Raw genomic sequence first — 14,329 nt, 5'->3', positions numbered from 1 at the left:
CTCCTAACCTTGGTCCAAATGTGTAGTTCCACCCCACACCAGATGGGGCAGAAGCAGCCTTTCCTTACTCCGGTTTCCGCTCTCCCTCCCTCCCCCCAGCTTCGGTCTCTGTCAGACCCTACCAAGTCAGTGAGAAAGGGGGGACGGCCGTGGACACTGCAGACTTGTGCTCAGGATTGCCTTCTCAAGAGGACTGCATTCCAGACTATGAGATTTGTACAAACATATTCTAATTGTATAAGCTCTTGTGCGTGATAAAACTCCTAGGGCCTGGCCTTTCAAGGCCCAGCATTTTCCTGCCCCCCCCCCCGCTCTGGCAGTGGAAGGTTCGGTCCGGCTTGTGAAGGGCCAACCCGGAAGTCGCCCCGCGGCGCGCGCGGCGCTCTTCTCCCCGCAGCGGGAAGTGGAGCGCTCTGCTGCCCGGGATCCTTGGGCTCCCCGGTTCTCCTCCTGGGTCCCCCCCTTTCTGGGTCCCCCCTGGCCTATGGGCCTCCACAGCGACGGCGGGGGCCCGGCCCCGGGGCGGGCAGCCCGAGCGCGGCCACGGAGCTCCGCGGGCCTGTGCGGCGGGGCCGCCGTGTTCGCCGCCGTGGCCGCAGTGTTCACCCTCACGCTGCCGCCCTCGGTGCCCGGGGGAGACGCGGGTAAAGTACTCCCAGGCCGCCCCTCCGCCCCGCTCCCCGGGTCTGCACTCCTCCCGCCGCGGCTGGGCACTCGCGCCCTGCTCCCTCCTCCCTGCTGTCATTCCTTTGGTCCTCCGGCTTTGGGGGGCTTGTCAAGTTTCCTCTGCTGGGACGGACCGCCCTCTCCCCTTCCCCAGGCCATGTTTCTGGACCCGTTTTGCGTTCCACTCCCGTCCAGCCCACATGCCTTCCCGCTGCGTGTGGTGCTCCGGGCCGAAGGAATGGACAGGAGAGGTGACAGGTATCGCGGAGAGGACGCTAGTGCCGGGAGATAGGCCAACCGCGGATACAGAGCTGCCCGTTACGTGGGGATGATGTTGACAGCGAGAGGGAAGTGTGATGGAGAAGGGGTGGCTAGTAGCTCTTTAAAAAAAAATAATAATAATTCTCTTTCGATTGAGTCTATTGGGGTGACATGGGTTAATAAAGGGATACAGGTTTCTGGTGTACGATTCTATAACCCATCATCTGTGTACTGTACTGTCACTCACCACCCCACGTGACGCCTCCTTCCATCGCCCCTTATTACCTCTTTACCCTCTTCTACCTCCCCCCACCCCACAGCACCCCTTTCCCTCAGCAGTCACCCTACTGTTGTCCTTGTCCAGGGGTTTTTGTTTTGTTTAATCCCTTTACCCTTTTCGCCCAGCTCCTCAAATCCCCTCCCCTCTGACAGCTGTCAGTCTGTTGTCCAAGGAGCCTGTTTTCTATTTTGTTTGATTTATTTTGTGCATTATGTTTCACACATGAGTGAGATCACATGGTGTGTCTCCTGCTCTGGCTTATTTCACTTTGCATGATGCTCACCTGGTCCATCCATGCTCCATGATGTTGCAAAGGGTAGTAAGGTGTCCTTTTGTTTACCGCGGGGTAATAGTATTCCATCGGGTAAATGCACTACACACAGCTTTTCTTTCTTTCTTTTTTTTTAATCTAGTGGCTCCTGAATGGCTGGTCAGGAAAGGCCATGGAAGAGGTGGAATTTTCGTGAATATTGAATAGGAACCAGCCTTGCAGAATATTTGGGGGAGAATACTTAGAGTACTTAAAACAGTGGAAGAAGTCAGGTTGCAGTTTAAAGCAAGCTGTTTCTATTAAAAAGCAATCCATGACTCATGTGCCATTTAAATCACGAGAATTCTTGTTTTGTATTTGGTCCGAGGAGAAACAAGAAGTAGGTTTAGTTTTGCTCCCAATTTGAGTGACCATGCAATAATGGCCAGTAATTTTGTCAGTGCCCTAAATTCAGATAGTAAGTCTGTGGTTAACTTTGCTGCATAACAAGGTACTTGCTTAAAACAACGAGTATTTTTTAGCTCCTATTTCATGTTTATCGGGAATTTGGGTGCTCTTCTTCAGGACAAGGTTGCGGTCATGGTGTAGGCTGGACTGCAGGCCTGTGCAGGCTCAGCTTGGGGAGGACTCGCCTCAGAGCTAAATCCAGTTCTTTGCCACGTGGGTCTGGTTGAGCTAACCTCTGTCGGGAGGAAGAGATGGCCCCTTTGCCATTTTGTAGCTTAATCTTGGAAGTGATATACCATTGCCCTGTTTTAATCGTGGAAGTTCATAACTCAAGCCCCCTCTCGGGGGAGGATCATACAGTGAGAATACCAGGAGGTGGACATCCTCAGGGCTGCCTACCACACACGAGGATCCTTGATGTTCCACTTTCAAGTCATTACCTTTATTCTTTCGGGTCCCATTGCACTTACAGGGGGATGGTTTCATGAGTACAGTGGGGAATGGAGTTACCATGCTTCCAAGGTTTATATTAAACAAGAGAACATGCTTCCAAGGTTTATATTAAACAAGAGAAATAACTTTATTTTTGTGAGAATTTTGACATTGGAGAGCATTAGTCAGGGGGTGGATAGTTCTATACCTTTCCCAAAAGAAAACCACTCACAGGACTTATCATGGTTGACTGAGATTGAAATATTGAGGAGGGGGTGATGAATAATAATAATTAATACTTACTGAGCACTTGCTATGTGCAGGTACAATGCTAAGTGCTTTACATGGATTGTTATTTTAGTCCTCCCAGCTACTAGGGGTAGTAGCTATCAATATGGTAGCTACTTTCAATAACTATAAGGTAGTTACTATCAATATCTTTATAGCCCTGTCAGGTTGCTCAGTGGTTAGAGCATTGGCCAGTGGACCAAAGGGTCTCAGGTTTGATTCCTGGTCAAGGGCACTTACCTCTGTTGCAGGTTCCACAGCCCCGGTTGGGTAGGGTTCAGGAGGCAACCAATTCATGTGTCTCATGTAGATGTTTCTCTCTCTCCCCCCCACCTTCCCTCTAGAAATCAGTGGGAAAAAATAAATATCTTTATAAATGAGAAAACTAAAGCTAAGCGATGTCCAGAGTTACCCAGCTAGAAAGTAGGGGCAGTTAAGGAAATAATCCAAAAAGGTTGACTTTAAGACATGCTCTCTTACCCTTTACTCTCTGTCAGTTTATAATTTTATAAATTGTTTGTTAAATGCGTCATCACATATATAGTGATATTTAGAGTATTTAAAATCTCATTGTTGCCTTGTCTTTATTAATGTTTTTTTTTTTTTAATTTTCCCCCAAAGAATAAAGTTATCTATTCACTTTGAGTTACCAAAAAACTTTTTAGGTGCTCTTATTTGTTTAGTTTGACACTAAATAGTTGTCACTTCTAGTACTGTTGTTCATTTCGGGGAACGATAAATTGTATAATCATATCTTTGATAATTTTATGTTGAATGGACTGTTCTCCTTGAATGTTTGTGTTTATGAAATATATTTTATATCAATAAACAACCCATCTCAAAACTAATAAAGAGCATGTATTATTATTATTCCTGATAAGTCTTAAATACTCCATCAATCCATCCTACTGTGTGGCTTTGCCAATCTCTTGTACCACCTGATACGCAGAGTTGATTTATGGGTAGGAGTGCTCAGTCCTTTGGAGGACAGGGTGAGAATCTAGCCTTCAGGTCAGTTTGTTATTCTTGGGGGAAACGAGTTCACATTCAAATACCATCTTGAACAGACTTGGTGTTTGACAATATAATTACTATAAAATGTATAATATAAAGAAACTCATTTTTAATGATTAAGCATCTGCTAACAATTCTGAGCTGCTACCCATTTATGTGCCAGACAAGTGATAAGAAGTATGAAGGAGGATCATCACGAAAAACAAAAAGCTGTGGTTCTCAAACTTGAATATACTTCAGAATTGCCTGGGAAAATTCAGCCCCAGTGTCAGATTGTCTTAGCGTAGATAGATTTGGGGTATGATCAAGAAATCTTCATTTTTATAAAACACCCAGATAATTTTGATCGCAGATAGTATTAGGACTTAAATTTCAGTGGCGTAAAAGGTTGGGTGGAAGCAAGGACCCAGGAGGATCTTTGTTGTTTTTGACTGTTCATGTTTTTTCCTTTCATTATCATACATAATTTTAAGAGTAATATTTCCCACCCTAGCCGGTTTGGCTCAGTGGATAGAGCATCAGCCTGCAGACTGAAGGGTCCAGGTTCGATTCTGGTCAAGGGCACCTATCTTGGTTGCAGGTCCCCCAGCCCTGGTCATGGTTCTTGCATGAGGCAACCAATTGATATGTCTCTCTCATCGATATTTCTGTCTCTTCCCTCTCCTACTCTCTTGAAAAATCAATGGAAAAATATCCTTTGGTGAGGATTAACAACAAAAAAAGTAATATTTCCTTTTAGCTCTTTATCACAAATAAAGTTATAGGCTTTGATTTGAATGGTAGCATCTTCTTTGTATAGATTTTAGTTTAACTTTTGATAAGAGTTGTTGGAAGTTTTTCATATTCCAGAATTATCCTTATACTAACAGAACACCAGCAAAGAAGAACAGCACATAGGCTTTCTAATGATAAGTAGTTAGAGAAAATGGGCTATATTTGTTAATGTTAACATTTTAAATGGAAGGGAATGACTAGTGGCCTTGAAATTTTGAACTGCATTGCACTTCATTACACCTACAGAAGTTTAAGAACAAAAAATTTGGTTAACATAGTTTTGGAATAAAGACATTAGAACTATCTTATTCTAGAACAAAACTATATACTTGACAATAGTTACAAAGGGAACAGTTATTCGAGACATTTTTAGATCATAAACAATTTCTTTGAAAAGTATGTGAGATACATAAATTACCTTTGGTTTCTAAGGTTTTCTTGACTATCTGCAGAAAACTTAAAATATGCCCTCAAGTAATTGACTTCAATAAGCAATATGGGTCTTTAGGTGCTTTTATGGAGGTTTTATGATGTAAGCAGTCATTTACCTAAGAGGTGTCTGAGGAGCAAGGATGACATATGATAGGTGTCAGTCAACCTCTATGTCTGGAGCTTGAATTAAGAGTCTGTGTGTGTGGCAAGAGGAGGAAGAGGTGGTGATGTCTTGACAAGATCCTGAAGTGGTTAGAACAATATTTGTAACTTAGTGGAAAAGACAAATGAAAGCAACTAATCAGAATAAAAGGCAATCTAAACAAATGCTACATATAGAGATTCAGGCAGGTTCTATAAGGAAGCAGTGATCAATTCTGCTGTGGAGGGAGTATGTGTAAGGAGACATGTCACCAAGAAGGTGACAACTGAGTGATAAGGATTTAGAAGAGGTGAGAAAATGAGCAATAAGAGACATGAAAGAGGACCATTCCAGAGGAACTGTGGGTAATCAGATTTGACCAAGGTGAGCATAGGTTTGTAAAGGGAACTTGAAGCCATAGAGGGCTTGCATGTCACGCTGAGGAATCTGAATTTCATTGAGTAGCCAGAGAGCAGCCATTGAGAAATTTTAGACGAGGGATCCGATCTAACCTTTTGGGTTTGGGGGAGTAGGTATGGGAGTGGCATTTAATAAGTGACTTCAGTATGAAGAGGAATTGAAATAGAAAATTGGTCGATACTATTGTAGTCCAAGCCAGAGTAGGTAAAGGTCTACACTGTGGCTAGGGCAATCAGTAAAAACTAAGAATATTGATATTCATTGAAGGACAGAAAATGGACATTAATACATTTACTAATAGATAATAAAACTTTCATAAATCATCAGTTAATGTTGATTTGATTTCTTACATTGTCCGGTATTACAATATACACGGATGAGTCAAAAATAGTCTGTGCTCTGGATGCTTAAAAAATATTAATAAAACAGTCTCTTCCTCTGCATTGCTGCATTGCCCATCTCCTACTGGGCACCATGGCGGCCCTCAGACCCCTGGTGAGACCCAAGAATGTCAAAAAGAGGACCAAGAAGTTCATCCAGCACCAATCAGACCGATATGTCAAAATTAAGTGGAACTGGCAGGAGCCCAGAGGCATTGACAATAGGGTGCGCAGAAGATTCCAGGGCCAGCTCCTGATGCCCAGCATTGGTTAGGGGGGCAACAGGAAAACAAAGCGCATGCTGCCCAGTGGCTTTCAGAACTTCTCGGTCCATACGTCAAGGAGCTTGAAGTGCTGCTGATGTGCAGCCGATCTCACTGTGCTGAGACTGCTCACGTCTCCTCAAAGAGCCCAAATCCACTGTGGAAAGAGCAGCCCAGCCGGCCATCACAATCACCATTCCCAATGCAAGGCTGCGCAGCAAAGAAAATGATCAGACAGATTATGTACACATTGTATTTGTGTTAATAAAATCACAAAATTCTGCCCAAAAGCAATGTTAACAAAACAGGCACTGAATTAATGCATTATCATTTTAAAAATAATTGCTAATGGCAAGGAACTGGAGAGGGCTATGTAAATAGTATAAGGATTTAATAGTTTGGGGAAAAAATATCACGGTAATTGGAGTTTACCAAAATAATCTGGAGCAAATAAACACGTGGAAATTGTTTAAAAGGTATGCAACCTAATGAATGTAGAGAAGGCATTTGAATGTCAGATGTAGGGCAATATGGCACACCCTTTGGATGTCTGCACTTTCTACATTTCATACGGTTACATCTTTATAGATAGTTTTGTACTATATTCTTGAGGGATAATATATTAATGCTCTCTAAGAGTTTTTAAAAATATTTTGCAAGTGTGTACAACTTTCAGGAGGGAAAATAAATGTTTTTGTAAAAATGAATTCACCTCCTTTTACTGACCAGTTACTAAAAACTACCCAAGATAGTTTATTCAATAAGACCTAAGGTGGAAAATATTCTTAGACTAGTCACGCTGTTAAATCTCTGCAGATTTAGTTTTATCCGGTCAAATTAATGCAAAACCCCAATGCAAGCATTTGGATTTTGAAAACTTTGGAGGAGTGTCATTTTCTAATAGTCATTTATTGGTTTTACATTATTTTTTCACAGGGGAACTGATCACAGCCGCACACGAGCTTGGAGTAAGTATTAGTTTTATTGTTTAATCAATGCTCTCATTAACAGTTTTAGGAATTAAGAAAGTTTAATTAAGCACGGACTAAAGTAGATTAATTTATTTTTAAACCCCAGTTTTTACTAACTTATAAGTTCAGTACGTGACAATTTACTTTAAGTTTTAAATCCAATTACACTAAATTATGAAGCAAAGTCTTTACTATATGTACAGTAGCCGGCTTATTATCACCCTAAAATTTGGTATAAGCTGTGGAGAATAAAATAAATCGGGTTAACAGTTTTTAATAAGTTTATTATTTAATAAACTTTATTATGGCGCATGATCCCTTTAGGCAAGACCTTCGGACTGTCAGCATGGTGGTAATCCGACGGCAGTGTGGTCTTTTCAACTTTCTCACCAATACAGTATTTCAGAAACTGCTTCTTCTTTCTTTTTTTTTTTTTTTTCAACAGCCTTTTTAAATGACCCTCATGTACTATGAACCCCGAGAACAAACTGCTTAAGAATTGACAATGAAATATGTCACCCTTTCTCTAGGTGACATACCATGTGATAGACCCTGCCAAATCCACTGAAGAAAATATTTATTTGTATTGGCACAGAAGGATTACAATAGAAAGCCACTATCAGCCAGCCATTCGCTCTTAATCTCTATACTTGCCCGAGGAAAGGGCTACTTGTTCGTGAAAGCCGGTGTGACCCTTCCTTTACCAGATGAGAACCTTCTAACCGTTGTGAATTTTCCCGCAGGTCGCCCATCCTCCTGGCTATCCTTTGTTCACTCTGGTGGCTAAACTGGCAATTATACTCTTTCCTTTTGGCTCCGTTGCCTACCGAGTCAATTTTCTGTGTGGTTTATTTGGAGCGGCAGCTGCGTCACTCCTTTTTTTCACCGTTTTCAGGTACAGTAGTTGACTAGTTAAAATCCATTTTGACTAACTGGAGATGTGATTTTCTTATAGCCCAAATACAGACATTAAAAATTGAGTTTCGTTATCGTTTGGATGGTTTTCCAATATCACTCATGCGACTCCACTTTCTTAATCTATAGACATTTCATATGCATTTGACCCCTAAATGATTACACAGTCAATTCTGCTTCATACAATGGCATGAAAGTATCACCAGTTCATTATCACAATTCTCTGGTTAGGCAGAACTAATAAGGTTTGTCGTTTTATGAAAATGCAGATGGGCTAGTTTAACTCAACCATAGGAAGTTCATCTTCGGGTAAATGATAAATGTCCTTTCATTACTCACGGTATTGCTGATGGGCAGCTGCCTATCAGGTTCAGAGCTAAGACCCAATCCTATTGTATTTAAATATGCACATGTTGTATACCTTTTGAAATGAGGCTATTAACTAAAGAAATCATTTGGGATGTGGTTTTAGTAAGGTTTCACTTTGTTCCATTATAGCTGTAGGGAAAATAGGCAAATTAGACCCCACTTATTTCATTGATGGAAGGCTTTCTTAGTTTTGAGGGCTACAGCGCTGCTTTTAAAAAACAGGTCATTAGTTTAGGATATTGGTGAACTCATTTGTCTTTGCTATTTCTGTTTCCTTCATTCTTAACTCAGTGTAACCTATGCCTAAGAGGATTAAAGTGAAAAATACAAATTATACTTCCTGCAAAGGGAACGCCAAATTAAAACACTTCTTTCAAAAACTATTGTAGGTTTGATTATAAAACAAATAACTTTTGTATGTAAATATAGTAGAATTTGAACAAACATAATTTCAAATGTCATTTTGGAGGCCAATATTTTCATTTTGGTTAGTCATAATATTGCCCCTAAACTAAATTACATTCTAAATTCTCTTTTAATTATTTATAGTAAGGTAAAAGTTAACATAATTATGACTTTATACTTTTAAATCTATTTGTAGAAAGCTTTCAAATTCAGATGTTATAATTGTTGATCATTCACTAAATTTTTATTTATATTATTTAATTTGTTTATATTTCAGTCTTACAGGTTTTCAGTGATAGCCAATTTTTTAAGTATGAAATGTTTAATATCTCTGCTTGAATTTATTTGTATTATGAATATTATTATATTTTCTTTTTCTAAATGATTAGAATAATCTTTATTAGATTGCTCCTTCTGAGTCTTTTATAATTAAGAATCTATCATTATTTCTGTTGATAGGAAAACTGATTTTTTTTATTTTTAAGTATTCAGGTTGAAATTTAGACTTACCTTTTCTGTATTGAAAGTGTGAGTTATTAATTTCCACAAGACACTTAAGACAGACGTTTAAAGAAAAGTAATACTTGTATTTAGGTTGTTCATCTGTATTTTAGAAGATTATTTCTATAACATATACATATGTTTAAATGCTGTGTGGCTATAAATAGCTTTTATACAAATAAAGAGCTTTGCTTTCTAAAACTTTTCCATATTTTTCAGTATATGAATTGTTGATGCTATTCTATATGAAAACCCCTATAAAAATCCTTATCTTTATAGAATCCAAATAGTTTTTAACAATAATTTCCCTTTGAGTTTTCCTTTTGAGATTTTAAAATAGCTTTTCTTAATTATTATGCTTGTCTATAATGGGTTTTGGATTAGCACACTAGTCTGTAACCCTTTTCTTTTAATATATAGTTTTAGTGATAAATTTATGTACTCGCTGTTACACGTTTTAAACCAAAAACTCTTAATATGATAAACTGAATATTTAAGTTGCTTTAGTAATATAGTACTTTGAAAAAGTTGCTTTCTTTCAGAAAAGGGATCTAACAATATTATCTCTTACATTCATTTTCATATGAAAATACTTCATTATTTTGAGTACAAATAATTGACAAGGTACACGTCCTTTGGGAGCAACCTAGTTCAAGTGGCAAATCTGTTTTGTCAAACAATAGACACCCTTCAGGAGAGAGCAAGCCATCTCTATGGTAATAGGACTAACAGTAGCCTATTGATTGAGTGGAAGAAGACATTATACAATGTCAGCTGGCTTGTTACAATTTCATTTGTTGTATGACCTGAACTTAACCTTTAAAACCTTTCTTCTGTGAATATAAACCCAACCGCAGGATGCAGTTTTTGTACAGCCATTACAGTGACAGCTTTTTTCCAGCCCTACCATACAGTAAATGTATTCCGTTACAGGTTGATTCCTTTATCAGAATTCATTGAGGAGACATTTCACCACTTTATTCATTTATACACCAAATCATCATTCTGTTTTGTTGTTACATGTTGAGGAGTTTTGATCCAGGAAGCTGTTTTATTCTTTTTTTTTTTCCTGCCACTTAAGAGAACATTACTGTACATATGGGATTAATGCTGACTGGTGTGCAGTAAATTAATTCTTTTAACAGGTTTGGGTTTTTTTCAGGTAATTGTTCACATAGCATTCACTATATTTAGCTCTTGTGTGGACATAAAGACCTCTGTACCTTTTAAACAAAGATTGTATTTCAAAAGCAAATTTCTGTTTAAATGTGTTGATGTAAAAAGCTTCACTTTTTTTCAGTAAATATGACTTGATTGAGAGACCGATTTATTCGTTGTTTCCAATTACTATGTAATTTTTGCCTTTCTCTTGCTTTTAAAAGCAGTAAGATGTCATTAACACTGCATTTTTTGGTCAATCTTTTCCAGTGGTTGGCAAGAACTCATTTATTTGCTTTGCACTAATGTGGAAAGCATATGAGTAAAACAGCACATTGAAAGCTATCTGTATCACTGTAGTTTATTGAATTAAACATAGTAAGACTATGCCAGTTGTTTCTGTATGTATTTATGTATTGTCCCCTTCTGGGGAATTTTTAAGCATGCCTAATGTTAAGGGAGTTTAATGTAATACATTTAATTTATATAACATAGAATTCATTTTATTAATGTGTGCACCTATGCATTTAAGACTGTAATACAGTTAATGTTTAATAGTAATTGAGATTTTCTGTTTTTTAAGGCCACTAAAGTAAATGATTTTTGAGTTTGATTGTATGATATTTAAAGTGTTAAATTTGAAATTCACAAATCCCAGTAATACAACCTAAAAAAAAGTTAAAGAAAATGTGAACCACTTATATGAACACCACTTAGTATTGCCTTGTACTTGAATCTCAAATTTATTTCCTAAGAACATGAGACTAGGTCCTATATACTAATAAGGAAGGAATACTGAAATCACTATCATTAATCATCAATGTGCTTACAATTCATATATCCTGGTATCACTAAAAGAGAATGGATAGTATTGCATAAAAACTCTTTACCTCAGGAAAAATTTAAATCGCTTATGATCTCAGATGAGGGCATATCTTGCATCATTTACTTTGGTTGCTACAAGGCAGGGAGTAGAGTCTCAACAGGTTTGAGAGTCAGCATACCCTTTTCAAACTGTTAGGGGCCAGAAGGAGCATTAGGATTGATTCAGCAGTATTTGTTGAGCACTCAGGTGAGTCGAAAGTAAACTTGTTTTAGTTTTTATAATAAAAATTCAGCGCTTATTTTAAAGAAAGACAAAATTACCAACCTTTAAACAGGCAGTTTTTAAAATATTTTCTCTAAAAGGCACTGTTTCAGGAAGCTCACTCTAAAAAACTTTCTGAGGCCATTAATAGTACACAGTAAGAAATCAGATCGTTTAATGCTAAGCAGGTTACCTAGACTATATGAATATTAATAATAATTACAGGTATATGGAAACTATGCCTGTTTACTATAAAGAACCTACAACCAACTTCAGGAATATTTAAATATCTTCGGGAAATTGTTTTGTTCCATTATTTTATTTATAGGGTATTTAATTTTTTATGAGTTGTATGTTTCTAAACATTATGCTGCTGCTAAAAAGAATTTGATTAGGAAAAAGAACACTTGATTCTGAGCACTGTGTCTGCTGTTCGTACAGCTTCAGCTAAAATTCCCTTCAATAAAGAATAGAAAAAAGGCACACCTTAGAAAATATAGAATCTTCTGTTTAAGGGACATTTGGATTTTCCAACTCAAAGAGTATTCTAGATGATTGCGGTAGAAAATAATGTGAAACTCTGCCTAATTTCAGAGGTAACTATGCATAAGTAACAAATAGTCACCAAAATTTTGTAGTTGAAGAAGAATGAAAAGTACTTAATTTCCATTCACGAGAATATCTGTTTTGATCCCTGGTTAATTGATCATATATTTCTCTCATACTTGTATTAAAATTGCATTGACTCAGACTGGGTAAGCACCTTAAGAGCTTGGTTCATTTGCATTTTCTTATAAGTAGAAGGACATATTAGGCTCAAATAACAGCACTTCATTTTGAAGGGGGGAAAAAGCAGGGCAAAAACTCTTTTTTAAGACTGTAGAGTCTTTTCTGACAGCTAGTCAGAGTTAGAATTAGTTCAAGGAAATGTTAATAATGCACCGCCTGGCCTAATCCCTTTGATATCACCAGGTATCCTCCTGTTCATGGGTTAATTGCTTTAAAAGCGAAGGCAATATTCTGAGCGGTGGGCCGCTTCACCTTTTCACAGCTGTTACCATTGAGTGACAACTAAATCCCATGTGTAAGATGAGGAAGAGCTCAATCTCCAATTGGGAGAAAATTTATGTAAACCACAATCCCTTCAGAATGTACGGAAGTCATAGACTTTCTTGATTTACTCTGCTTTTCCCAGAAAGCTCTATTGTTCACTTTCCTAAGTCCCATCAACCCTTTGTAGCAGAATATCACAGCGGCAGCAGATAGCTTGAAATATATAAATGCTATCATAGCTCTGATTAATAGCAGTGCTTATGAGTCAAGTCTGATAACAGTGCAGCTCTCCACTCAATTTCAGATACTGCTAATGGAATCTGTCTTCTCCAATTGTAATATGAGAAGGCCTAATTTGCCATGGAGCTTGGAGCTGTCACCAGTAGGGGATTGTGGGGTCAGATGGGAGCTGCCAGGTTTTTGCCCTGCAGCTTGTATCTCTCACTTTGAATAGAGCAGCCCCCTGCCTGCCAGTTAGCTGATAGGCCGCCGTGGGGTTTATGCCACTATATACAATAGGAAAGGGCTACATAGGCTGACTTTATAATTGTGAAGCTAGCTCATATTTCCACAGCTACTGTGCTGCATAATTTCTAATAAGTGGTTTTAACAAATGTCAGATTATGAAAAGTTTCCTCAATTACAAAAACTTATAAAACATTTAAATTGCTAAATCTGTTTCCTGCCGAGATTTTGCCACTGGAACTAGTCATCAGTCATTATGGCTATAATAATAAATGCATATATTTCTTAAAACTACAAATAAAATCACAGATCATAACTCCTATAGGTTTGCTGCTTTTCAAAGCCAGAGCAATAGAAAACAGGCTTGACGATTTCAGATGTTAAGATGTACTTGTAACTTTGCATAACAAGACTACCGAATGCTAATTTTCTATTGTTTATTAAGTTGGTTAGTGTTGCTAGTGAACGTAGTTCAATACCCTCATTTGGTTGATTTTATTATTTCAATCTTTTAAGTTTACTCATACACCTTTAGGATCTGAACAGTTTAAAAGTTATGCAGCATTTTCTAAGTTTTGACTTAAAAAGGACTTACTATGATGCGTTGACCCATGCCTTTGAGACTGATATGCTGGAATATGCTTTCAACCATTTCAATTTTGTTACCGAATACAAAACACACTATCAAAATTGAGTAACAAGCTAATATTGAGGTCATGTGTGTTTTTAAACATTTCAAACAATATTGACAAAAATCTGTAATTTGGGAGTTATTTTAAACTAGGTTGTGCTTAAGAAGATAATGCCTCCCGGTGTGCAGGTTATTTGGCATACCATGAACACTTAGTAAAATGTAAAGTAAATGATGGTGATTTCTATAAAGCCCAGTCCAGTGTTTTTCTTTTAGATATTCAAGTATAAGTTGATGGGATATAATAAAGTGAATTGTTCTAAGCTGTGAATAGCTTTCTCGTTTACTGGTTAATGCATAAATCTCACTTGTAATGGAAATTGTGTGATTGCATTTTATTTATGGAAGCTATTCATAATCTTATTCCTTCCATTTCAGTGGTGCTTTTTCCTCTTTTTGTTTTGAAAGCGTTTACATTTTTTACCTCCAGTTTTACTCAGTGGTTTAAAACCAGGGCTAATACTTTGTACTTTTCCTTTTTGTGTGCTGGTGGTTGATATTCATGTAGCTGAAAATTCAGGGTAAAACAGTTCTTTTCCTTTTGATTGAGTCTCATGAAATAAAACAAACCGTGGTAGGATTTTATCTGGAGGAAAAGTAAATTTTTATGAAATTTGGAAAAAAGGACTTATTTGCAAATTTAT

General features: G+C 37.9%; 1 protein-coding gene and 1 pseudogene across 5 annotated transcripts in view; both read left to right on the top strand.

Annotated features, from left to right (window-relative positions):
- Nucleotides 1-359: 359 nt before the first annotated feature.
- TMEM260 (transmembrane protein 260) overlaps nt 360-14,329 on the top strand; it is a 56,324-nt gene continuing 42,354 nt past the window's right edge. For all 5 annotated transcript variants that reach the window (XR_006741335.1, XM_045580298.1, XM_045580299.1 and 2 more), the window contains exons 1-3: nt 360-644; nt 7,007-7,038; nt 7,785-7,936. Coding sequence is in view for 4 of the 5 variants with exons in the window: in XM_045580298.1 (XP_045436254.1) it covers nt 485-644; nt 7,007-7,038; nt 7,785-7,936 (344 nt within the window). In the remaining variant the exon portion in view is untranslated. The remainder of the gene's footprint in view (nt 645-7,006; nt 7,039-7,784; nt 7,937-14,329) is intronic.
- On the top strand, nt 4,294-6,472 carry LOC118730183 (annotated as a pseudogene).

The sequence above is a fragment of the Pipistrellus kuhlii genome, unplaced genomic scaffold (assembly GCF_014108245.1).
Source record: "Pipistrellus kuhlii isolate mPipKuh1 unplaced genomic scaffold, mPipKuh1.p scaffold_m20_p_1, whole genome shotgun sequence".
NCBI lineage: Eukaryota > Metazoa > Chordata > Mammalia > Chiroptera > Vespertilionidae > Pipistrellus > Pipistrellus kuhlii.
The sequence above is the reverse complement of the archived record's forward strand: the minus strand, read 5'-3'. Positions and strand labels throughout refer to the sequence as shown.